This window comes from Rattus rattus, chromosome 2, assembly GCF_011064425.1.
Source record: "Rattus rattus isolate New Zealand chromosome 2, Rrattus_CSIRO_v1, whole genome shotgun sequence".
In the NCBI taxonomy this organism is placed as follows: Eukaryota; Metazoa; Chordata; class Mammalia; order Rodentia; family Muridae; genus Rattus; species Rattus rattus.
This window is the reverse complement of record NC_046155.1, coordinates 85,373,722-85,400,675: the sequence shown is the minus strand read 5'-3', so window position 1 is coordinate 85,400,675 and position 26,954 is coordinate 85,373,722. Positions and strand designations below refer to the sequence as shown.

The 26,954-nt window shown below is 48.1% G+C and overlaps 1 protein-coding gene across 1 annotated transcript in view; it reads right to left on the bottom strand.

Annotated features, from left to right (window-relative positions):
• The window catches only part of Plekha7 (pleckstrin homology domain containing A7), a 180,763-nt gene that overhangs the window by 54,465 nt on the left and 99,344 nt on the right, over positions 1-26,954 (bottom strand). Inside the window, exons 4-6 of the mRNA XM_032892837.1 lie at positions 10,517-10,600; positions 2,436-2,547; positions 1,653-1,757 (exon numbers count right to left, since the gene is read on the bottom strand). Coding sequence (XP_032748728.1) covers positions 1,653-1,757; positions 2,436-2,547; positions 10,517-10,600 — 301 coding nt within the window. The remainder of the gene's footprint in view (positions 1-1,652; positions 1,758-2,435; positions 2,548-10,516; positions 10,601-26,954) is intronic.

Genomic DNA, 26,954 nt, shown 5'->3' with positions numbered 1-26,954 from the left:
GAGTATTGAGCACACACATACATGCAAGCAAAATACTCACACACATAAGAAACAAAGTCTTCCCCTATTCAGAAGTGAATACATGAGGCCTGTTTGCCACCCACCACAGATTCCTCCCACCAACACACACTAAAAGACAAAACCAAACTAAATTAATGTTGTCATCTGATGGTCAGTTCCAAGGTGTGCAGACTGGCCAAATGATAGCAGTCTAGAGAGCATTTGCCTCCTTCTTATTGGCAGGCCTTTGTCCATCCTCCATACAAGGTTCAAATGCTGCTTCCTGGGAAAGCGTCCTTGGCTGTGTGAACCCAGTCTACCCTCTGCCGTCGGTCTGCAATGCTCTGAACAGACCCATATGGCTGAGGAGCAGCAAAGGCCAGGGGGTTGGAGGAATTATTTACAGTCCTTTCCCCCTCCTGCCAACTTCCAACCAGTGCCCTTTATTTAACAGGGCAAGTCAGGAAGGATAATTACTCAGATGAAGACCGACAGGTAAGGAAAGACACGAGATGGGAGCTGTGAAAGGAGACGTATGACTGGAGGCCAATGAAGGGGCCTCTGGGGCTCCCCTTCTATGGGAAGGGCTCTTTGCAACCCCTCCTGCACAGTGTACAATGGTCTGGGATCTCTCCCACACAGTGTACAATACCTTGGAGCCCCTCCTACATAACGCACAATGCAAGACTTTCTCACAACTTCCGTCAAATAGGTGTCATTGCACTGGGTGTTTGACTGGCCTTTGTAGATGCTGGTGGGTGACAGTGTGATGTTTCCCTCTGCAGATGAGGATTCCTCAGGGCAGGCACCTTCTTATTTACCTCCTCATACCTGCCGTGAGCCCTCAAAACATGGTGCTGACGTAGCAAGCAGATGAGTAAGGGAAGGATAGGAGGAGAGAGAGGCCAAGAGACTAGTTCTGGACTTGGGAGCTCAGAGATGGCTGTAGACCAAAGACAAAGCACTGAGGGCGGGGAGGGGTAAGGAAGAGACAGGGATGCAGGGGCTCCCAGCTACACAGATGTGGGGAGAGAAGGGGCAGTGATGGTGCCACTGCACCTCCATCAGGAGGTGCTGCTGTGGAATCCTTGGTCTCTACCCTGTGCACCCAAGAGAGGAGTGATGGTTCCTTATTACCAAGACCCAGGGAAGTGGCTGGAGTGTGTGGCAGGAGGGATAATGAGTTTGGCAGATCTGGATTTCCACATGCTAGGGAGCCAGCCATGCATCCCAGGCAAGGAAAAGAAGGCACTTGTAACCAAATAACAAAGGCATTGGCACCAGGAAGACAGGTGCTGGCTGAGGGCTAGTGAAGCTGGATTCTGGCTGACTCATCCACTCACACTGTGGTCCAGGCTCCAATCTGCAGCCCCCTCTCCTCCATCTCCATCATTACCCCCACACTCCCGACTGACCAGCCAAGAGCACCAGGGACAGAAGTGATGAAGTTTAGGAAGAGACATTGCAACCCTTGAGCAAACAGCTCACTCATAGAAAAACAAACAAACAAACAAACAAACAAACAAACAAACAGGTTAGTGGGCACAGTGGGGCAGAACCTGCCCACTGTAAACAAATTCTGGAATAGGAAATGTCTCTAACTGTTCACAGCCTCCCGCTCATCCACCTCAGTCCCACGTCCGCCTTCTCACCTGCTTGTGCAGCCAGCCCCTCACCACCACCGGAACATTAAGGTTCCTCCGAATGGCCTGGTCCCTCTTCCCAAAGCTGTGCACTTTGCTGCTGGACTTGATGATCTAGGAAAAGCAGACCTCACTTCTAGCAGCAGGGACTTGGAGGGGCACACACATGCTTGTATTTTAGGAGGGCTGTTGGTGGTCTCTGCCATACTCTAAGTGGCAGCATCCTCCTGTCAGTGCATGTCCTTGCTGGCAGTATCCCTCCCAGCCAAACAGCAAGCCCCAGACACAGCAAACTTCCCAACTGGTCCACACAGAGATGTTAAGGGACTCTCCATTAGTGTTAAAGGCTGATGCTATGGCACCCTGGAATGAACCCACCTTTGTCAGTTTCCAATACTCGGCCCCCAGTCTGGTTCACCTGCCTAGGTCAGTGATCCTACATTTTGAGCACAGAAACTTCTGGGCATTTCCTTTCCTCAGGCCTGTCTGTCACTGAGAGTTGCCAGGATCTAACACCATGCACATGAGAACAGAGGTGGTGCTTTCTGAGCCCACACCAGAGCAGCGAAGAATGCATTCGAGAACCAGACAAGTGCTGGCTGATCAGCAACTGCTTGTTTCCCTGGAGAGAGGCTACCACCTCGCTCAGCATTCATTTCCTGATCTGTAACTGGGGCATCATTTCTCATGAGTCCATCCCGCAGAACTAGTGATAACCCAATGGACTTCTGATTACAAAGGGGCTTGGAACAAATATGGAAAGGAAAGAAGAACCTGTGATCAGGAACTCACCTTGGGTCCAGGCTTGGCCTCCAGGGTGGACGTTGTCCCAGCTGTGGATGTCTCGCTGACCATGCTGGACGGTCTTTGGTTTCTCTCTTGCTTCGACATATGTGGGTGTGGCCTGCAGGGAGGTGTAGGGGAATCCAGTGAGTGTTCGCCAAGCCGCAGGGTGGGAGGCTTAGTCTGTGATCTGTTCTAGGTTGGAGCTAGTTGCTTGGCCTTAGAGTAACTCAGGTCCCATCTTTTGGAGGCCGTCTGATCCCAGATTGTAGACAGAAGGCCACAATATCCACCTGTCCCTGTGCTCCAGGACACCACAAAGATGACAAATGGACACATCACCACAGCCAGATATTCCAGAAAAGGGTGCACACCACACTGTCTGTGGTCCTATGGTACCCACGCTCATTCTCCTACTAGGATGTGCCTGGCAACTGCTCAAGGCACACAATACTCTTCACAGAAGGAGGGAGCCATCAGACCCTTATACACATACACCTCCACTTCCCCGACTCCTGAAAGAAGCTGCTTATAATTAGTAACAAGAAATCACTTGCACACACATCCACACCCCCAGACATACACAGAGAATGCTTACATAAACGCCAGTGGGGCTTGCCTCCCAAAATAGACTATTCAACAAAGAGTCCTATTCTGGGAACACTCCATTTGCCCCAAAATAGAGCCACTGGAGCTATTAACCCCCTGTGCCATGCCTGGATAGTAGGAAGTCATGAAGTGTACGTCAAGCCACATGAAGCTTCCCCACCAGCCAGACGGCCAGAGCTCGGAGCACTACTCTAAAGAGATGTGGAAGAAAACTTCTCACCTGCCTTCCACTGAGCCCATATTTGTACCCGTCTTTCCCACACAGGAGTTCACTGCCTTCACCCAAGCTCAGTCCCTATCCTTGATTAGCATGGTCCATGACAGCAAGACCCTGCTGGCTCCACAATCTGTAGGCTGTCCCTGAGCAGAGAACAGAAACCACGGCGTGTTCCTTGGCTGCACATTGTCTGCTGCTCCAATGAGCAGCAGGATCCAGGCAGGTGATTAGCAGGCAGACTACACTAGATTGGCGTTTCCTGCTTCAAGAGTGGAGAAAAATCACTTCAGTAGATGTAGCCAGGTTCCTGAAAGACAGAGCTGGAAGATCCAGGGTAGACGAAATTGAATGAAAAGTGGTCAGAAAGTCCTGTATCGCTCACTTGAACATGGGATGGCAGAAAAATTCTTGTCTTCACCTAGAGATTCCATGCTCCCTTCAGGTACCGCCATTGCTCAAAGGACAGGGAACTGCAGCTCCCTGAGTCACAGCACCACACTGCCCCAGGCGGGCCCCCTCTGCAGAAGTTGTGTGGCTACTACACTTTCCACCACAGCAGGCACCAGCTTCCCAATGGGCCACCCTGTGAGATGCTCAGCTGCTGCAGACGAGCTCCACACAAGGCAGAAAGCTGGCTGACTCCTTATCAGCCAGGCTCATCCTGAATCCCTGCCCCTGGCTTCCATCCCAGCCAAAATGTTGTTACTGCTCCCTGCTCAGATGGGGAATGTCACCAGACTCAGCCTCTCCCTTGGCAGAGGCTGTGGCAGCAAGATCTCGGCATGGGGTGGGAAGAGGCTCTGTGAAGCTGCCTTGTTCTCCCTCTGCCTCTAAGCAGTGCAGCCAAGCATCTTCCCAGGACCCTGTCCTACCAGCTTTCCAGGTGGGACAGGAAGGAGAACCCTCGGGTTGCCTCTTAGGGTGACTGTACCTCTCCACGAAAACCTAAGACACAGCCAGTGAGTGAGACACGATAAAGGTGCTGTCCTCCAAGTCTGAGGGCCTGAAGTCAATCCCTGGGACCTACACGGTAAAGGTGAGAACTGATTCCTACTAGTTGTCCTCTGACCTACACAGACAGATGATAGACAGACAGATGGACAGAGACATACACACACCTATACACATATACACTTACACACACATACTGACACACACACACATACACATACTCACACACGTACGTGCCAACAAACATCAGCATACACATACAAATTCAAGACCTAAGAGCCAATCTCACAGAGGTTTATCTGTGATTTTTATCAAGTTCAATCAGCTTCCCTTTGAGATGCACAGTACAGGATTTTTAACAAAATACACAGAAAAAGATGAAGGGGGATGCCCCGTAGTCCTGCTACCCAAAGCAAAAATGCTTTAACATTTATTTATGCCTATCCTTTTTGATATGCCTGCTTTGATTTGGAGGCACATTTTAACATAAACATTTCCCCGTCACTTTTAAGCTATCTAAATCACCTTAAATGAACACAACCCATTTCATTGAGAGCTCCCCCATGCCTTCTCTACAGGACAATGACAGAGAGCATCTGGATTTCTGACTGGCCCAGGAAACCCAGAAGGAGTGAGCACTTGGCCTTTTTTTTTCTTTTGGCCCTCTGAACTTTAGACCTTGCCCTGGGCACTAGCTGGCTGGGAGTCCTCTCAGTCAACAGCATGAGAATGAAGACAAGTTGGCCACAAGTTTGGACGAGAAAAGCGGACAGAGTTCCTGCTGAAGGAGCCAGCTGTAGAGAGATTTTGTCTGGAGAAAGACTGGTTATAGCCACAGCACTGACATTGAAGGGTGGCGGTGGGAGGCAGGGCAGAAAAGGAAAACCCTAAGGAGGTGATTGTGCTGTCTCTACTAACACTGCAGAAACAGATCCCCGTTCAGGCAGCAGTCCCCAACCCAGCCCTGAAAGAACAAGACACACACACAGCCCACGAGCCAAGAAACAGGGCCAGCCTTCAGAGGATGTTGGCCAGATCCTCTCACCATGGATGGCACTGAATGATGACTTTGGAAAGGACTGCACACTATTTACTAGGATTTACAACCAGTAACCCACTTCACATCAAAACTAGATAGGAGAAAGCATCAAATCGTTTTCTCAGTTGGACGAAACACTGGCACTCTTGAGAGCTTCCGGAGCATTTAACCCCATTGATTTGAGCAACGGGAACATCCATGAGGCCTCCTGAATAGATAGGCCAGGAAACCCAGAGTGAGGGAACAGCGCATCATTCAACAAAGGGAATTCAGGTCCATTTGCCTCAGCTCGGCTCATATTCCGACTTGGACAGGCATATTCCTCACTGAAGAGACTGGCAGGGCAGACCCATTGATCTTTCCTCAAGTCCTTAGCCTGCATGTGCTCCACTAAGTTTCACCCAAGAAACGTCCCCAGAAGACATACAGTTCTCCCATCAGCCTGCCCTCAGGCATACTGCATCCCACAGAGGAGACCACGGAACCTGCATGCTCAGACTATTAGTGTCCCTACATAAAATCCATTCACTGTAAGCCTGCTTGCCGGGTTTCTGTGCAGTCTGAATTCCCAGTACAGTGGGATGGCTGAAACAAAGACCTCCCTTTCCTTCACTTAAGCTACATGAATGCAGATTCTTTTACTGTAGGGGTGTGGGCTGAAGTTCAAAACAGTGAGCAAGACTTTGAGCTCAGCTGCCTCCTGTCAGTACCGAACAAAAGAAATGAAGACTAGACAAAATCAGCTGGGAGGAAGCCCACTGGAAAATGGCTCAACTCTACCCTGGCCTTAGCCAGAAAGTGGTTTTCTCTGCTCCTCAAGACAAAGTGTGCATGATCCAACAGGCAGGGCAAAAAACTGTAAGTTCTGGAAGCCATTTGCTCTGAGCACTGGCATGCTATCACAGCAAGACTTCTCCCTTCTGCAAGTCACAAGAGACAGGGGTCAAATGAGCTGTGAGGGACAGGGGCATATAGTACAGCACATGGCGGGACAGTGCAGTGCCTTCTGAGTCCCTAAGTGCCAGGTGCTTTCCCTGAGTCCTCTGAGCTACACGGTGAGCATGCTAGGTTTATCAACCTTGCTTTGTAGATGAGCCCCAGACAGACTTGCCTAAGATAGCAGCAATGCTCTAAAACCTGGGCTTACTTCAGGGGTCTGAGGCAGGGGAATTGAAAGTCCAAAGCTATAGGGTGAATTCATAGCAAGCCTGGGCAACTTAGTGAGACTCCATCTTACATGGAAAAGGAGAGCTTGGCTGTGGCAGGTAATAGAGGGCTCGCCCATGAAGACCCAGGTTAAGTTCCTAGCGTTGCAAAAATTAAAAGCAAGTTAAAAACAATGAACTGGGTGAGTCTGCCACAGAGCGATTCCCAAGCTCCAAGTGCCAAGTCCGAAGGTCTGTAAGATATAATTAGACCTTGGCTACATCAGCCACAAGGGCAACTCCAAACCAAGGGGGCCTGAGACAACAGGAAGGGCAAGAACAGAGATGACTGGATTTCAGCTGAGCTCCGATATTATGACTCTTGTACGAGTCGGCTCTCTGTGCCTTAGTTTCTGTTTTGTAAAACAGGCTGAAAACCACCGCTCCCTTTGCAAGGCAGCTCTTACATGAAAACGAATTTCTGAGAGCCAGGAGGTACTATAAGACCATTCCTGTGTCACCACTGGAGACCCCAAAACCTAAATCCCATTCACAGTTTATTTTTATTATTGGAAAGCTCAGACAACTGTGGTTGCTTAGCAACACCTTACCTGCGACTTTTTTAGTCAAAGTATAAGAACTATAGCAGGCGTTTCCCTAAGTGGTCAAGGCAACAGTGGGAACTCAGGTTAGGGGAAACAGAAATCGATTATTAAATTTAAAAAAAAAAAACCTTATTGGGCTGGGGATACAGTTGGGGGGGTGATAGTGTCCTTGCCTAGTATGGGTAAGACCCTCAGTTTGATCCCCAGCATTGAAAAAAAAACTCGGTTAATGTTATCCAATGAATTTCTAGATAAATGGACCCCCAACTTCGGGCTGCATGCTCAAGGATTCCAAAGACAAGAGAACTCAGCTGAGTTCTGCGTGGAGGGCTGTGACACAAGCACACATTTAAGGAGCACAATCTACAATGAAGATGAAGGGAGGGGGGAGAGAGAGAGAGAGAGAGAGAGAGAGAGAGAGAGAGAGAGAGAAAGAGAGAATGAGAGTGAATTAGCTCTTGTCCCAAAGATGCAGGGACACCTACATATCCGTCTTCCCAGAAAAAGAGACGGAGACAGGCTGCCAACGCTTACCATCAACCCCCAACACCCCCAGGGGAGGCTGTGTGACGTGGGTTTTCAATGCAGCAACAGCAGCCTCATTCCGTTACAGCTCACTATGAGCTCTCCCCGTCCCCCTCAATTCCTTAAAGACAGGCTGGAAAGGAGCCCAAACAGCACCCCCTCACCTGGCACAAAGACAGCCCAGACAACTGTGCCCCCAACCCTTGCCAGAGCATTGTCCTGAACTTGGCCTCAGAGTCCTCAAGCTGGACTGCCTTGGGCTAGTCCCTTACCCTCTCCAGATTCCATGACTATCTGTACAGGATGAGAGAGACACATGGACCTCTGAGATGCTCCCATTGAAATCTGCCTCCTTCCAGCCTGTCTGCTCCTCCTGCCTGATCTACGAAGCAGCCACTGCTCTCATCAAAGTACAGCATTTGTCAAATAGCAATCAGAGCGATTCCCAGACGGGGGAGGGGGAGGGGGAGGGGGAAGTGCAAAAGACTTGGACAAGAGAAGTCACAGGAAGAAAGCAGACTTCTGTTTTCGAACAACAGCTTCCCTTCCACATTGCAAAGCCACCACGGCTACAGATTTGGCCAGCAGAGAAGAGCCAAAGATGTGGGTGTCATGTGGTAATGACTGCATTCCCAATGTCAAGGCCCTTCAAAATACTCACACCAAAATCTGCCGCTAGGCCCTGAGTAAACTAAGGGACCCCATCCCCATGCCTCCCCTTACCTGTGACTGCCACAAATGCTGTCTGAAAATCCAGAGAGGAAAGCCAGTCAAGTTTCTGCATCTGCTTGCCAGGTGTTTGCATTTCTCCTCATCTTTTCTGCTGCCATGGCAACCAAATGCAACAGGCAAAGCTAGCCCAAGACTATCAGTGTCTGGAGAGAAGGTGCTGGTTTTACCAGCCACCAATAGCAACATACAAGACTCTCACAGGCCAGAACCCCAAGGGTGAGCATGGGACGGCTTCCTTCTGGAGCTGGAATGCCCTCTCCTCACTCTCCTCTCTGGCTGCCAGCTTTTATCAACATGTAGCTATAGGAGGAGCAGGAGACAGCAGGAGATTCCCATCTAAGCCAACAATCTGCACTGGTCTCGGAGGAGTTTGAAACCCGTAAAATAAAGGCTCTTCTGCAAAGGGGCCAAGGTTCAGTAAGGGACCAACCGCCTACCTTCAGCAAGCTCAGATCTCTTTTAGAGCTGTCTTCAAACACCACTCACAACATTACCAGCAATTCCAACCAATGTTTTCTTTATCCAAATAAACAAATGACAAAATGGGAGAACAGATAAAGCTCACTGGGCACAGGGAAGGGAAGGCTAAGTGAGGGTCCCCTTGGTGACAGAGGATTTCTGAGCTTCCAAAGCAAGTGCACTCTCACTCAACCCAGGCTCCACCTCCACATGAAACGCTTTGCAGAATGTGGGGATTGGTGTACACAGCCTGCTGCCAGCCAGCTGCCGTCATTGCTCAGGAATGTTTCTGTCCTCTTCCCTAAAGCTATCAAGCCACCCTAGCACTGAGGAGAAGAAAGCATGTCCTGTGCTTGAGGATCAGATATGGAAATCACATTCCTGGATGTTCCAAGTCCCTTGTATTCAGGTAGACCTGAGCTACGGTGATAATTAGTTTTCTCAACTTGACACAACCTGGAATCACAAGGAGAGTCTAAATGAGTTGTTTATATTGGGTTAGCCTGTGGGCATGTCTACAGGGGACTATCTTAAGTCAACTGATTCAGGAAGAGCCAGCCCACTGTGGGCAGCACCATCCTCTAGGCAGAGAAGGTCCTGAACTATGCTAGGAGTGGAGAATCAAGCTGAGCACAAGCAAGCAATCATCATGCATTAGTTTGTCTCTGCTCTTGACTGTATGTGCTGTGACTAGCTGTTTGACTTGACTCCCCCGTGATAACAGACTATAACCTGGGACTGTAAGCTGAACCAAACCCTTCCCTCACTAGTCGCTTTTTTGTCACAATGTTTTACCACAGCTACAGGAATAAAACTAGGACAGCCACAAAAGGCCAGACACATCCTGATAATTGAAGAAAACCAGAAAGCATCAGGAAGAGGCTTCAGAAGAACAGTACAGATGATCCGATCATGAGCGAGGAGGCCCTGTAACAGTGCTGGAGAAGGGATCCTACAGAGGAGATGGTAAAGAAGGCTTGGTGTCTCTGAAGCAAAGATCGACTACAGCTAGAATCACCGTATCAGCCTGTGACTAGGGCTTTCTCTCTGAAGATCACTGAGATAAGCAAGGATTTCCTTCCTCTCCTCTGGACTCAGGTTTTGGGTTCCTACTTGATACCCCTAGAGTTGATGTATATGTATAATTATAGCAAGAGAGTAGGGTGGAAATTAAGTCAAACTAACATATGAAACGAAGAATGAAGAATGGAAGCCCTCTCTGCAAAGAAAAAAATGTGGGCTGTACTAAGACCCAAAGCTCACCATACTGGACTATACAGTTCCGGTCCTCTGTATAGAACCTCGGCCACTGAGCTGTGGATCTTTTCCCAGCTCTAGCCTGTTTCTACCCATGGAAAAGCTTTTCTCCCTTACTAAACTCTTCTATTACTGTGTAGTATCTCTGTCCAAATCCTTGCTCAGGGCAAGGACCTAGGAATTCCTGCAGGGGCCTCTGTGCCCAATCCCAGTTCTAAAAGCTCCCCACAAGGTGAGAAGTGTAGTCAGAGCATGCTAGTACACAAGGGGATGTTTCAGGAGAGAGGGAGTTTTAGGAGGTGCTGATCAGACCACCAAGCACATCCTGAAGATCTATCCACAGCATCTCCCCAGACGTGTGAAGACTGAGAAATAAAACTCTTCTCACTTTGAATCAATGCAGCCACTCCAAGCCCCCTCTACCTGACACAAAACAAGCAAACGTAAACAGTGGAAACAGCCTAGCAGGCTAGGTGCTGGGCTCATATCTTCAAGCTTTGGGGCTCTACTGCCCGAGTACAGAGAACATTAAGAAAAGAAAAAGTACTCACTCCTCCCGCAGAACGTATTCACTGTTTTCTGAAGAAAACTGTCCAGTCACAGGATGCCTGAATGTTGTGGTCTGCTGGTTGTGGCTAGAGAGAGGAGAGATGAGAAGTCAATGAGGGGACAACAAGGACAAAATGTCAGTATGCCCAGGGACCCTGGCCATCAAACATTCCTCAGAAAAGGGGGACCATGGCTGGCTGGAACTCACTACACATGTAGCCCAGGCTGACCTCAAATTCATACTGATCCTCTTGCCTCTGACTCCTAAGTGTCCCGTTGGTCTTCTTTTCTGAAACAGGGTCTAGCCACATTTCTCTGGCTGCCCTGGAACTTCCGTGCAGACTAGGCTGGCCTCAAACTTTGGACAGCCCTCCTAATTCTGCCTTGTACGTAGTGGGATTGCAGTGGTATGTCACCACACCCATGAAAATACAATACCTTAAAGACAGATCTCACTAAATTCCAGTACGCTGAAATATTAAAGGGAGGGGGGAAAGCCTTTAAGATAGTACAAGCTGATGCAAGAATGAAGGAAAACGGTCAATGCTCTCAACAGCTTTTCCAAATTGTATGCATGCTAGGGAGAGAATGCTAAGAATTAACCACCCACCCTGCGGGTCCTATCTTCTTAAAATTCTTCTCACTGCTACCAAAGGTCTTCAGTTCACTGAAGGGATAATAAACGTACGGGCATGTCTCTGCAACACGACCCGACCCGCACGGTTCCAACACACAGACGCTTCTATCGCCCCTTTGAAGTCAGGAGGGGCCGCTTCCGTGCCATGCTGACAGACTCGGCCAGTGTGTAGGTGTTTTGTGTGCTGACAAAGACTGCCTGGCACTTCAGAAGATGGGGAGCTGGCTCTGGAGGCTGCTAGCTTGTTTCACAAATAAATCAATCTCCTTTCTCAAAAGAGAATGTGATGGATTGAGAAAGGATTTCCCAAGAACTAAATCATAGTTGCTTTCAAATTTTTATAAAAACAACAAAAATCACTGGTAGCATTATTATATTTCTGGAAATCTCCTTCCAAGGTAGTTTGGGATTTTTTTTGGGGGGGGGACACATGTACCAGGGCACACATGTGGGGGTCAGAGGGTAACTGTCAGGAGTTATTTCTCTCCTACCATGTGGATAGGTCCCAGAGATTGAACTCAGGTCATAGGGTGAGTGGCAGGCGCCCTTACTTGCTGAGCCTAAGTTGGCAGTGATTTTTCTACATATAAAAATATGTTGCTTTTTCAGTTTTTATATTTGATGTTAACTTTCTTTTTTTAAAAAAAAATCCTCAAGTCAATATACAAAGTAAAGGTCTCCGCTGTGGTTTTAATACCACATCTAACTGACATAAGAGAAACACTTTCATCCGATGCCTTCACTTGATTTACTGAGTAACAGAGCCTGACATATGGACATAATCCTTCTCATACAACTTGCCTGCGTGTGAGGCCTTGCTGTGGGTGCAGGGCACAGGGGAACGAAAGCAGCCCTAGTCCCTGACCCCATGGTGCTTCTCTTTAGACCCGCACTCTTCCCTCCTATTATAATCAACGCCTTTGAGCACAGATGCCCCCTTGCCCCAATTCAAATTATTTCCTTGAGTTAAAGTCGTTGAAGTAAAATTACTAAATCAAAGGGCACGGTCCCTTTTAAAAGCTCTTAACACAGGCAATGAAGATCCCTTTTTGGCTGTCACAGCCAAATAGATCATCTCAGTTTAGTGACTTTAGGACGTTAGTTTCACCCCCTAATTGAGCACTGGGCCTCTCTGGAGATTAGTGTATCTAAATCAGCATAGCACAAAGGTTAGAAAGACAATTTCTAACAGCCTGAGATTTTCCTTACGCTGTCCTAGTGCCTGAAGTAATCTTAGCACTGGTAGATCTGGCAGCCCTGGTCCTAACAGGCCTTCAGTCCAGGCTGCTTGTTCCTTGACCTCGCCCCAGAGACCCACCCTTACCGAGCCTTCACTCATCCTGACAGCTGGCCTCTCAATTCCTGTTCCTACCCAACCCACGGAATCCTATGACCTCACCAGGCAGGCAGCAGCCTGGGCTTCCCAAAAAAGAGCTTCCCAGTTTAGGATGAGAGTAGCCCCCTGCAGCACCTGCTTCAGACAGCCTTGCATCACATTCAAGGCTTGGACCTTATGTGCACATAGCTGGTTTTACCAGAAACACAAACCTAAGTCAGTCCCATTTTCAACCTGGGGGGGAAATGTCTTGCTCACGGGAGAACAATTAAGCAGCAACACCCCTCACATCTGAAGCTCAGAAGCGCTTTAGAGTCGGCAAAACATTTGCTCACACATCTCAGCTGTCAACACATCAGCCCCTCATTCTCTAAGTGAGAAAGCAGGGTGAAGGTGAAGGCTGTGTACAAGACAACTTCAGAGAAGAGTGTTAAGACGGCATGAATCTAGGTTCTGATTGTAAATCCCACGCCTTCTACGTGATCACCTGTTGCCCCCTTCCCTTAGGAACTGGAGACTGGCAGCTTCCTTTCTGCAGGTTAGAAAGCCCTGCGGGCAGAGCATCAGAACACAGTGCTTACCTTCACCCACCCCATCTCCCTCGTGCCCAGGGCCAAAGTTCCGAATGATACTTGTATGGCGATCAGTATACCCCAAGCAGCCTCTGGTCCTATCATAAGATCACCCAGTGGACCCTCTGGTAGACAAAAGCACAGGGCAAATCTTTTACGTGCCTGGAGCAGATCCAGCAGGCAGTAGCTGCCTTTTCTAAACACAACATCAACCCTAAGGGCAACCACTCTACTCCCCACAACCCAATGCATGTCATCAATTGTCATTCAGAGTCCCAGGTTCCAGAATCCTGAGCTACAAGGTGCTGGTGCTGAATTGAAAAGTGCAAGCACTCTAACACTAGAAGGAAGATGAGTTAAGTTAAAAAACAAAACACCCAAAACAAACAAAAGAACCACGGCTGTTGCCTGATCATGCGTAGAGCAGCTCCCCACACTCTTCTGTAATACTCACGCTGCCCTCGATGCCAACAAGGCCAGCCTCAGCATCAGCCCTTCCAGCTTCCGACTGCTCACACTTAGCAATTCCTGACCAATACTCTCAGATAACCAAGGGGGTCAGAAGCACAGATCACGTTATTTCCATGATACAGATAAGAGAAATAAGGCTGGGGCTGGAGAGGTGGCTCAGTGGTTAAGAGCGTTGACTGTTCCTCCATAGGTCCTGAGTTCAACTCCCAGCAACCACATGGTGGCTCACAACCATCTGTAATGGGATCTGATGTCCTCTTCTGGTGTGTCTGAAGAGAGTGACAGTGTACTCACATAGTGTGTGTGTGTATATATACATATACATATATATATATATATATATATATATATAGAGAGAGAGAGAGAGAGAGAGAGAGAGAGAGAATGAAGCTCCAGATTATGAGATAGCAGAATTTAAAATAAAAATAAAAACAGGACATCTCCACTGAGAAAGGAGACAGACCTGCAGGAATAAATGGTCCTGAATACTGGGGTGGTGAGTTTTGACTGAACGTACCTAGCTTGCTCCTGGCAGAGCTTCTGGCTCAGCACTCTGAACAGAAGGACACGAGTAAGGTCCCTGGACTATGCTGTTCAACCTGAGACCAGTAGGGCAAGTTATGTGCTGTCACCTGGCCTGAAGGAGAAAAGCAAACCCCACCAGAGGTAGACACAGTCTACAGACACAGTCAATTACTGTGTTCCCTACACAGCTCCAGGCCCACGACTGCCCAAAGAAGGCTAGATGGCTGTTAAATCAGCTTGGAAACTCCGAGTTCTCTCACGCTGTTCTCCAAGTTCTCTCCTTCTTTGGACCTAAAACTCTAGTATTTCCTGATTCTTAAACCCACAATGTCGCATGTCCCATTACCCTGACTCAGGAAACAGTTTGCAGGCCTGTCCTGACACATCCCTGAAATACCTGTTCCGAAACTTGACTTCCCACCTTCCTACCTTCCCACCTTGCAGGCATGGCCCTGCCGGGAGCCAGGCAGCTGGTTTCAAGGGAATAGAAACTCTCCTCACGCAGGAGTTTCTGCTTCGCTTTAGGCTACCGAGAAAGCAATCTGCCAAGCCATTTAAAACATAATCCAGTCCTCTTTCTTAAAATGCCGCTCTGACCTGGAGAGTACCAGAGAGCAGAGGGTGGGAGAAAGTGAGTACCCAGATAAATAAGCATGCATCACAAGAGCCCAGGGCAGGGAAGGGCCATGACTGGCTCCAAAGAGGTGGGCAGCAAACGCAGAGCCTTGATAACAGAATCCAGAGAACCATGGAGAACAAGAGAATAGCTCACGGGAGCTTACCCGCATCACAACAAACTGGGCTAGTGGAGGGCCTGATAGTTTCTTGCAGTTTGGGGAAGGTGAATTTTTCATTCATATAGAATGAGCATAGCCAGTATGGTGGTGCACACCTCTAATCCCAGAACTCAGGAGGCTGAGACAAGAGGATCCCTGAGGTCGAGGCCAGCCTGGTCTGCAGAGAAAGTTCTGAGGTGGTCAGGACAATACAGAGAAAACCTATCTCAGCAACAGCACCCTCTGCCCATCCCCACCAAAAAAAAAGAATGAGCAGTGACTGATTAGTTAAATATCCAATCAGTTAAAACTTCCAATTATTTATCTAGCCACTTTTTTTCTTTAATGCAAGGAGCTCTGGAAAGCCATTGAAGATGCTTAAGAGGGAATAAGATCATACTGCTAAGCGCAGCTTCCTGATGGTCGTGGCATTGGTATGTGAAGTGTGACAGATGTGCTGTCAGCACTCGCTCTGTTCCCAGCTATAAAAAGAAGAAACAGCTTAAAATGTAAGGAAAGTATCTGGCCAAAGTCAGCAGGGGCCCTCATCAAGCATGCTGAGCAGAGCCTGTCGGTCCCCTGTCCCCAACCTTCTAACCCTTCCATGTGCCTCCCAGAACACTGTAGAAGAGTCTCCCTCAGGCTAAGGCTGACTTCAGCATTGCCTCCAGGCTTAAGGCACATTTTATCTTTGTCCTTAGTGTCTCAACAGAACTAAGGATGGTGGGTCACCTGATAGTGCTCCAGTAAATGCTCAAAACTGAAAACTGAAAACTCCAAGAATGAGAAGTTGCCTTCCCTACATCATCAGCTCTCATCTGGGATACTCAATGGAGAGGAGGTAATCAACAGGAGAAACTATCTTCAAGGGCTGAGGACACAGCTCAGTTGCTGGGCAAGCGCAAGGCTGTGAGTTCGATCCCCACTCCCATAACCAAGCTACGGTGGGCCACACCCAGGAGGTAGAGCAGTTAGAAGTGATCCTCACCTTGTGTCAGTGAGTTCCAGACCAGTCTGGGCTAGATAAGACTGCCTCCTGGGCATTATTTTACTTAACACTTTTACTTATTTATTCACGTAACAGAAAGTGTCACCATAATGTGGCCGGAATGGTCTTTCAAGTTTGCAGAGTTTTAAATAAGACACTGTTGACAATGGCTCTCTGCATACAGCCCTTATTCCTGTAGCCAGAAAACCCTGGCTTGAATGGGCCAGTTTATGGTCCCATCCAGTCCCCCAAGGGGGAGCTCTCCACTCAGCACTAATCTATCTCTTCCAACACAGCCCCTGAGAACCAGTCAGCCCAAATGTTCGGAGCTGGGGCTGGGTTCAAATTAAAGCAAGCTTGCTCTGCTCTTCCAAGCCTTGGTTCTGGCATTACGAGTGGGATCCTAAAATGTTCCTATGAAATGTAAAGAAGGGTTAAAAGAAAGGGGCATAGAATACAGAAGGTGCTCAATGTTTAACCTGACTGAGGCTTGACTATGGTAACAATAAACAGACATCTAAGTTTTAACAGAAGGAGAATAAGCCCTCTTTGCCCCAAAGCAAGTACTTTTCCAATAACGATGTCCCCAGACACCAGAGCTGTCTCTGTTCTCGTCTATATCTTAACTTCTGCTGTGATACACACATAAGCACTCCTGGCTTCTTCTCAGAGATGCTCCGCATTCACCCTCAGCTTTCCACCATCTCCATCACCTGCCTGGCCCACATACAGACAGTCCCACTCCATCCCCACTCAAGGGATTGAACCTAGGGCCTCACAAACACAAAACAAGTGCTGTGTCATAAAACTGTGTTTCCACCCTGCTTTTTACTTTCTACCTTGAGATGGGATCTCACTAAGTTGCTAAGGTTGGCCTTGAACTCATGCTGTGGTCCAGGCAGACCTTGCATTTGAGATTTACCTGCCTCAGCTTCTCAAGGAACTGGGATTACAGCCTTGTAAGAACCATGCTCGTCTTCTGTCTCCTGTAGCCTTGGTAACAGCTCCTAAGCACATCCTTTGCTTCTTCTACCTCAGCTTTTATGACTTCACCAGAAGCTCTCGGGTCTTTTAAGGTAAGAGAGATCGCGACAGGCTCAGTTCACCATGCACAGTGAAAATACACTCCTTGTCATGGCTTATAAGACCCTAGAAGACAGGCTGGGGCAATGGCTCAATGGGCACAGTGTTTGCCCAACGCACATAAAGCCCTGGGTTCCATCTCTAGAACTACATAAGCTGGCACTGTGCACACAGTAGGTGGAAAGAGGATCAGAAGTTCAAGATCATCCTCAATTATGAGAATCTCTCTCAAGCCAGAGCAAACCTTAGATGATATGACCCCTGCCTAGCAGCAGCAGCCTCTTCAAATACTATTCTGTCCCTGCCTACCTCATTTCCTGAACACTCAGGCCTTTCTTACTTGACACCCTCTGTCTCTCAGTTTGCATGCTCCTCGCCTGTGTCCATGGAGCTTGCACCTTGTACTTTAGACCTGGGCAGGGCTATCACCACCTTGGCCCTCCCCACTGTCACTTCACACACCAGCCACTTTCCAGTTATTAACAGCTGTAATGTCTCTCACCTATGTGCACGTGTGATTGCTGTGAATTTCTTTGGCTAGCACACAGATCGGGCCTGTCTTGTATCAGCCAGTAGAGGTGTCTGGCACCCAGGAGGTCCTCAGAAGTATTTCTTGACTCAGTGGGTGAGGGGAAAAAAGGAGGGTGTGGGGTGGATTCTGATCTTCAAGTGATCCTTCAAATGAGCTGTCTGAGCCTGCAGAAACCCAAACTCAGGTGAGAGACAAGAACCTAACAGACACGGGCCACCAGGATGTAGCTGCCTTCTACTGGCAGGACAAGAGACACACACCAGAAGCCTCTTCAGGCCCATGGTGAAGGTGCAGAAAGGCAGGAATCCAATGCCTGAGAGGAAACTGCTCAGTGGCGAGGACATTCAGGGTGGGAGCACATCGCCTCAGTCTCCTGTTCATGAACAGATGTGGGGCTAAGCTCAGCTCAGGGATAGCTGTGAAGGCTCTTGCTTTGTTCTCTTCTCCCTCCACCAGTATTTCTCCTCTGCTGTTCACTACCTGCCAATCATAGAGCATGGGAAGAGGGATGCTCATCGAACCATTACCTCAACAGCCTGGGAATGAACACCAGCCACCTTCAAGAGTCTGTGCAGAGCCTATCAGTACCTCATAAAGTCCCAGAGACAGGTGAATGGACCAGGGCTCCCTGGCAAACGATCCTCTGCCAGTGCTGGAAATACCCACCAGCCCTGGGGAGCCAGAAATACAGCAGTGTTAGGCTACTGTCCACATCTGTCTCATGCACACCCCAAACTAGGCGGAACTTGAGTCCAGCCAAATACTGGGGCACCCCCTGAGGGTTTCTGTGCCAAAGGACACCGAGAGAGCCTGAGCATGACACATCGTGACTGCCAACCTTAGAAAGAGGATTTCTGCATAGATCAGAGTGACGACTTTGAGTACGATCTAGAAAGCTTGCTCTCTCCCTCTCCCTCCCCTGCACCTCTCTCTCAGGTTATAGGTTTTCAGATCTATTCAGTGGCCACTCCATTTGTAAAATACCTCTCTCCCAAGCAAGCCACCTGGCTGGCTGAAGCCTGCCTGCATCCCAGATCCCACAAAGGGCTGCATACTTAGAATTCCACCTGCTGAATAGGGAGTTTTCATTTTGGCTTCCTCTGATCATGAATGAAAAGATTAAAGACAAACTCCTACTAGAATGAGGAAATCAAATGCAGACAGCCCATCCCCTTTTGGAAGGAAGTTTTCAGAGGAACAAGGTAATAGAAGCTGGTATCAGCCTTGTTCGCAGTAACTCCTCAAAATCTCTCAGGGCTCCCGTTTTCTCATCCTGGGCTCCTCATCAACGGAGGCCACCCACGCAGATCAGATCGGACACAGCCCAGAGTTCAAACCTTAGCTCTGCCTTCCTATGCATGCATGACCTGGATTGAGTGGGTGAGTGCTGGGCTTATCTGTCGACAGGGGAGATAAACCAACTCTGCAAGGTTATGAGGAGGCCATTATGTGGGGACCCGGGAAACACTTCAGCATTTGGGGCCTGCTGAGCTTTTCCTGTGCTGTCTCTAGAACTGCTCTTGAGGTGCCCTGCCTTGCTCTGTGTGGCAATTCCAGCAAGAGAAGCCTCCAAAGACACAGGCCCAAGCACACACTCTACACACACACACACACACACACACACACACACACACACACACACCCCAGACCACTGTCAACATCTATTTAAAGAACTCCCTGCCAGACAAAGTGGTTTCGGATCAGCAGGCACCGTCCCTCAACCACACCCTTGTCCCTCAGAGGGTCTACCTCTATGGTGCAGAAACAGAAACTACGGGCCAAGACAATCCACCTCCCGGACAGGCTGAGCTCAGCCAGGAGCACAGAGCCTACAGCTGTACTGAAATTACAAGGGAGACGTCTTCAACCTCAGATCACTCATTTATAATTCCACTCAGTGCTTCCCCAGGCCGGTGACTTGGCAGCCACTTGAGAACACAGGGCCAGGTGTTATAAGAATCTCCCAGGCAATGAGGACGTTTTAGGTGACCGAGGTTCTCCTCAAACACCCGCCATCCGCCCAACCCAGACTGAAGTTCAACAACAGTACAGGTAACTTAAAACACAAAGGACCGTCCCCTCCTCTGCCAACAGGCTACTGTCCGGAAGGACATGAGGGAGATAAGGGTTCAGGACACCTTTGTCCTACTTTTTCCTAATTAAATGGCATTCTTGCTGAGGAATGGCACTCCTGGTCATTTGAAACTTCAGGAACCAAAATATATCACACACTGAATCCTTACAGACCCACACGGGACTCACCTGTTCTCTTCTTGCAGACAGGCCCGCACTCGCTTTGAGCCCCATGTTCAGAACTTTGTCTTTCCTGGTGGTAGTGTGATGAAACCTGCACTCTCAGCTCCGGGCTGACTGAGAGGAAGGCTCCCAGCTGCCTACGATTTCTTTCTCTCTCGATTTCAGCTCTTCACGGCTGTTCCCAGGTGTTACAATCCAGCAGTCGCTCTGATCCTGCTCATTCATTCTCCTTCCTCTCCACACCCCAAGCAACACCAGACACCAGGCAGGAACAGAGCCTCAGCTGAGTCTCCACCCCCTGTGGCCAAATGGAAGGAGGATGCTGGGCTGTACACAGCCAGGCAGCAAGCGCTATAGGCTATAGGACCCAAGTGCTGTTCTTGGAGCCTGGGAGGCTGGCTCCCTCTAGCATCCGGACATAGCCTAACGTCTATAATGTCAGAAAGAATCATCCAGTTAGTTCCTCCCTTTCAGCACAGGACTAAAATCAGCCATAAAACCAAGCCTCTTCTTCGTGGAGAAACACTGCTGCCATGACCACCTACCTGCCTGGTTTAGCTCCAAGGTTCTTTCAGAACTTCCTGGGAACGGCTACGGCTCCTTCAGGACAAATCTTAACCAGGAAGCTTTTGCTCCCAAAAGAAGTAGGAGGAGACAGAAAGGGAAACTGATACTGAGGTCACAGACCAACAGCAGCTTTTTCGCCTTAACCTACATAGATCTACTGATCACAGGGAAGGTGAAATAGCTCCACCAGGTTGAAGGGGAGAGGGAGGTTGTAGGGGATTTGGTTCTTAGTCTGTTTAGAAAGACAGTTTTTCTAAAATTTGTAACTGTTACCATTTTAAAAGCTTTGTTGCTGAAACTTGGGTTGTTGCCCCCCTTTTTTTCTTTTTAAAATAGTTTTAAAGTTTTAAAGGCCTTCCAAGTTGTAAAACAGAATGGGAATCTGGCACTGAAAAATGAAAGAGGGGCTGGAGAGATGGCTCAGCGGTTAAGAGCACTGACTGCTCTTTCAGAGGTCCTGAGTTCAATTCCCAGCAACCACATGGTGGCTCACAACCATCTGTAAAGAGATCCGATGCCCTCTTCTGGTGTATCTGGTACTTATATATAATAAATGAATAAATAAATCTTTAAAAAAAAAAATGAAAGAGTAAGCAACCAATCCTTTCTAAGATGTGTCAGGTCCAAAGGAACTCTGATCCCCCAGACTCTGAAAGGCAGTCTAGATGTCCAGAGATGGGCTCAGCCCAGACTTCTGGAGGATTTCTGGAGGTAGGATAAGGGCCAGCATTCCTCAGGAACTCGGGAAGCCAAAGCTTTCTACAAGAAGTTACCCTCTACCAAGGAGTCATTTCTCTACATACTGCAGAAGGGACAAATGGCTATCCGTGGTACCCACTGGCACACCAAAGCATGCTGGTCGCCGGACTCCCTCAGTACCACATCTAGACCTTCTCTCCTCCCCTACCCTCAACTCCCTCCAGCTCATGGGGATTCCCTTCCACCAGCCACTTATTCTCCTTACAACACTGCTAGTTTCTGTGTGTGTGTGTGTGTGTGTGTGTGTGTGTGTGTGTGCACTCTCGAGCATGCATGCATGTGTGTGTGTGTCTCCTTGCTATCCCCCCTCACAGCCCTGCCATGTTCAGTCTGCTGGCCACGTTGTGTCTACTTCCCTTTGTCCCTGCTCTGGATCTTCCGATGCCTCTGACGGTTCTGTCTTTTGTGTGTACAATATAAACTGCTCCATACCCACACCATGGAGTAGTCATAGTCAGTTTATACACGGTGCTGCTACCGACAGCTGGTGCAGGAAGATTCTTTTTTGAGGGTGCTCCAGTGAATGGTCCCAGACCCATCCACATGTAGGCAGCGCTAATTGGACTACGTGGATTATCAAAACAACAACAAAAAGACATGGGAGGGGGCATACTAGAGGGAAGACAAGAGGAGTTGGAGGGCAGAACAGGAAGTAGATATGATATTTTATTATATACATGAATTAAATTCCCAAAAGTAAAGAAATTTTTTTAAAAAGTGTGAGTGACCAGGACCCTTTCTCATAATTGTCTTCCTTGACAGAATGTTTTTAACTACAAAAGATCATAATCAATCACAAATCAATTGCTATGAAGACTGAATTAGCCTTACAAGTCCAAACCCCATAGGGTTAATACTTATTTGGTCCTACTGTGTGTTTAGCACTATGTGTACTTAGTGCATAATCTGCCCCGTGGTACAGGCACTCACATCCAATAGGACAGATGGATGTGGTCATCTGTGCCACGTACCCAGGTCGGAGCAAGTGCCCAGTGCAAGCTTGAGACATAACTATCTCTAGAAATGGCATTGTAAAGACAACACAACAACCTTTGAAGGTAAACTGTGCTCTCTCCATTTAACGAATGAAGAACTCAGAGGTGAAAGCAGCCCAGAGCCCTTCTACAACCACATGAACAGAATTCAAGTTAGTTCAGGCTTACACTTCAGGCTAAGGTCACCTCTGGCCCCAGTGGGTCAGATGCCAAGGAGCCAGTGGAGGAACAGGAAGTGGCCTGGACTTAGTCATCAGGCATCTGGGCTTAACCCTCCATCACCAGGAACACCCAAAACAGATCAGTGACAGGTATGCGAGAGCTAGAAGGGACACACAGAGACTGCCTCCACTCTGCCCAGTGGCCCTGCCTCCATGGCCCTGGCCCTGCTGTCCTTGCTGCCAGATCAGCTGTGCTGAAAACCAGATTTCTTGCACTGCCTCCCCTCCCCCACCTCTCCTCTGCATCTCATGACTCTATAAGCCCCAGCTGGCCAGATTAACTGTCCACCAGCTCCAGTCACTTAGTCGTTCCCGCCCCTGAGCATGACTGTGGCTGTCATCTTTCCTGCTAAATTCTGGGAAGCCTTCAAGGTCTGTTTTCTTCTAAGTGGCCCTTCCTGGTCACCTCAGGCCTAACTGACTCCTGAAGGCTTAGACTAGAGTGATATAGTTCCCAGTTCTTATTTTGCTTTTCAAAACATACTCAAGAACTGTATATTCCAGAAGGGTATGAACCAAAACCCTTTTCCTGCCTCCAACCCACTGGCCAATCTGGCAAATATTTGTGCCAGATAAATCTTTGTATCATTATTGTTGCTTTCATCTATGGAATTCTTAGGCACTTAAAACTTTACCTGGCCTTTGAAATAGCTCAACAGGTAAAGGTCCTCACCACCGAGCCCAACTACTTGAGTCCAATCCCTAGGATTCCATAGATGAAGAGAACTGACTCACATAAGTTGTCCCCAGACCTGCACGCGTGCACGTACACACACCCTACCAGACACATAGCAGGCATTGCATTCTGATGACTGTGAACTACTATGTCCCCAGGACAAGTTTTATTTGAGTTCCAAGGAGGTTAAAAATCCAGTGGAATTTTAAAAGCCAAAAATGTCATATATATATATACACACACACGTATATACATATATATACATATATATACACAACATATATATACATATATATACACAAACATATATACATATACGTGTAAATAATCCAGGTCACTCTGGAAAAGCAAGCACTGTTGCAAGGCTGCCAAGCAGACCCACCTTCAGTTCCCTGTGGTTGCTGTGGTCGCCACCACACCCTCTGCTCCCAGGGTTGACTTGGGAGCCCATCTGTCATCGCTTGCACACTCCCAGCTTTTTTCACACTAACCTCTTTATATCCATGGCTCAGCCAGAATGAGAAAAACAAATGACAAAGTCTTGGTTTGAGTATTTAAGAAACAAATGAGTGTAGAGCTGGTGGGCGAGCCCTACCCTCTGAACTTGCGACACAAGGCTGTCGCCTACAAAGCTCACAATGGAGTCTCTGAAAAATAATCTAATCGAGCTTTAATTAAGTTTACAATTCTGTGCTAGGCCAACTTCATAGCTGTCCTTAGCCATATGCCTTAGATATCGGGATGGATGCATCTGCTGGGGCGCACAGCACCAATACTGACAAATGGAGGCTTTTCTTTAGCAAGTGTGTTTAGGAGAATCTTGCATGAGAGTAAGAACCAGAGGAAGAAGATTGGCTAGACAGTTTCCTTCTTATCAAGCAAACAGATAACTAACTTATACACACCTGTCATATTGTAGAAGAACCGTTTAGCGACTACTGGGAACTTGCCCTTACTCTTCCCTGCTTTGGCAACAGCACAGCTAAATCCAGACCACCATGCTCTTCCCCACCAAAGAGCACCCAGCAAATTGCCACCAGCATCATCCCTAAAGAATCCAAGAAGAGGTTGTAGTGGATGCCACTCTGATGACAGACACCAAAAGTGACCTCAGACATGGACTCTAGGAACAGAAAAGCATCTCTGAGACCAAATGCTCCCTGGGTAAGATCACTCACTTCCCCTAACACTGAATGTGGCATTCAGAGCTCAGGCCAGAATGTAGCCCTTGACAAATTGGTCCCAGGTCCAAAAAGCCACAGGAAAGTTGGCCCTACTAATGTGCATTCAGGAAGAATCTTAAAAGACTCTTACTAGGTGACAAGACCTGAAAGATGCCGTTTACAGCAATGACTGTGGAACCAGTATATGCACCTCATTCATTCACTCAATACATAAATATCCGAGAGCCACCCGGTGCAGCCCTCATCTGAACAGTGAATAATGGAGTCAGGTGTGTAAGCTCACACCTCATACCCTACCAAAGGGGAACAACAGGAAGGCTGTTTAGATCCCCACAAATGATAACCTGCCTTAGTCAAGAGCAGCAAATTCCCCATTTATGAAGTCAAATTGGGCCGACTTGTTTTCTTAGTAGGGTTACCCCTGTCTTCCAGAAATCACAGTATTCGAAGTTTAGAGGGCCAGAGAGACAGCTTAGTGGGTAAACACACTCCTGGAATCTGCATGGGTGGAGGAGGAACAACTCCTGCAAACAGTTCTCTGGGATCCATACACAGGCCTGGAATGACAAGCTACACACACACACACACACAAACTCTCACACCAACACACTCACACACACACACACACTCTCACACCTCACACTAAACTTTAAAACTGTAATTTTTTAAAAGACAAAAGATTTTAGAACTGAAATCTACTCAGACTGACCTCATCCAGTCTCTGCTCTGTAGATAAGGAAACAGGCCTGGGAAGGTTAAGAGAATGGCTGGAGGTCACAGAATTATTGAACCACTCACAGTAAGAGCAGTTCCTGAAAACAGGATTCGAGGGAAGCCCATCCTACTTTGGTTTTAATTAGTTTCCTGCCTTAAACAAGATCCATCTTCCAGTGTCTCATTTCTACTCCCACACATGAAAAAGACATTTCAGAAGTGGGAATCCCTGTGTCTAGTCTCAGGACTTCATAAGAACTGCAGAAAGGTAGATCTGGGTTTGAGGGCCCTTTAAGTGCACACAGGAGAGAAGTCACAAAGGTTACACATCCAGAGCCAAGGAATGCAGAGAGGCCAGCCTCTGCCGTCAGATGCAGCAAGAATCAGAAGCAGAGACAGAACCAAACCTGCTGACTTCTGACTTCTGACCTTCACAATCTTAAGACAGGAAAGGAATAAAACTCTGCTGTTTGAAGGCTGTTGACAGCTCAGAGAACACAACCTACCTTAGTCCTACAGTTCTAGAAGACTGTAGATCCAATTAGTCCAGTGTGGAAAAGCTACAGAGTCACTGGACATCTGAATTCACTTAACACTAGGACAGAGTCCAAAACAAGCAAGGTTAAATATTCTTACAATTTTTTTGTTTGTTTGTTTGTTTTGTTTTGTTTGTTTGTTTTTAGAGACATGGTTTCTCTGTGTAGCCTTGGCTGTCCTGCCTGTAGACCAAGCTGGGCTCAAACACATGGGGATCCTCCTGCCTCTGCCTCCCAAGTGTGGGGAATTAAAGGTGTGTGCCACCCAGCTACTCTTGCATTTTTAACTGGTCAAAGCCCACTCAAAAACCATGTCCGACTCGGGATCCACACCTATCAGCCAGGTGGGAAAGCTGGAGCCAGCACAGGAGATCGGGGCCAGGACTGTGAACGACTCAAACAGGTTCTCATTGCTGAAAGAGCTGGAACTCTCTGTGGCCTGGGAAGACACTGGGCAAATGGCTACCAAGATGGTGACAGTTTCACGGTCAACTTGAAACCTCAAATGAGAAAATGCCTTTGTAATATCAGGCTGCAGGCAATTCTATAGTGACTGATGTGGGAGGGCACAGCCCACTGTGGATGGAGTCACCCCTGCACTGGTGGTCCTGGTTCTGTAAGAAAGCAGACTAAGCAAGCCATGGGGAGCAAGGCAGTGAGTAAGCAGCACCCGTCCATGGCCTCTGCATCAGCTCCTGCCTCCAGGTTCCTGCCTTCATGAGTTCCTCTCCTCACTTCCTTTGGTGATGAACAGTTGACGTGAAGTATAAACCAAATAAACCCTTTCCTCCCCAAGCTGCTTTTAGTAATGGCGTCTGGTTACAGCAATAGTAACTAAGATGGCTATCTTCCATGCTGGAAGGACTATCAAGAAGTAGGGTTGGCAGGTGGGCATTCTTCTTACAGTACAACTAAACAAACTTTTAAAAAGTGTTCTGTGGTTTGGGGGGTAGGTGGGGGTGAGTGGGTGTGGATAGCCCAGTAGTTGAGTACTTGCCTAACAATCATAAGGCCATGGATTCCAGTCCTCAGCTCTGGAGAGTTAAAATAAAAATAAAATGAGTAGGAATCCAAGACTATTGAAACAGGATATGTGGATGGGGTCCCAGGGAGACAGACTCTTCAGGGACTGAGTGACAATGTCAGAATGGCCTCTGACTCATTGACTATCAGATCTCCCTATTGTGCATTTTCCAGCTCAAGTCAGAGAGAGAGAGAGAGAGAGAGAGAGAGAGAGAGAGAGAGAGAGAGAGAGAGAGAGAGCACCCTAGTAATGAAAGAATGGAGAGAGCCCAGTCCTGCCATGAGCTAAGGTGGCCACTTCCTACTCTCTAGCTCTGGGAACCTTTGAGTCTATGACAATACTCTGTTTAGTAATCACCTAAGTTGAGCCATCTCTGCAATGTGTGACTTTCTGAGTGTACAGTGGTACTTGTGGGGAAGCAGAAGCAAGACCCAGTGCAGAGCTACAGTGATAAATGGTAGCTAGCTCCCAGGGAGCTGGGTTTCCTACCAAGGCAGACAATTCTTACATCGAATGTTCTTATTTACTTCTATGTTCCTGTGGATGTGCATGCATGTGAGCACATGCATGTGTGTGTAAGTTTGCCAT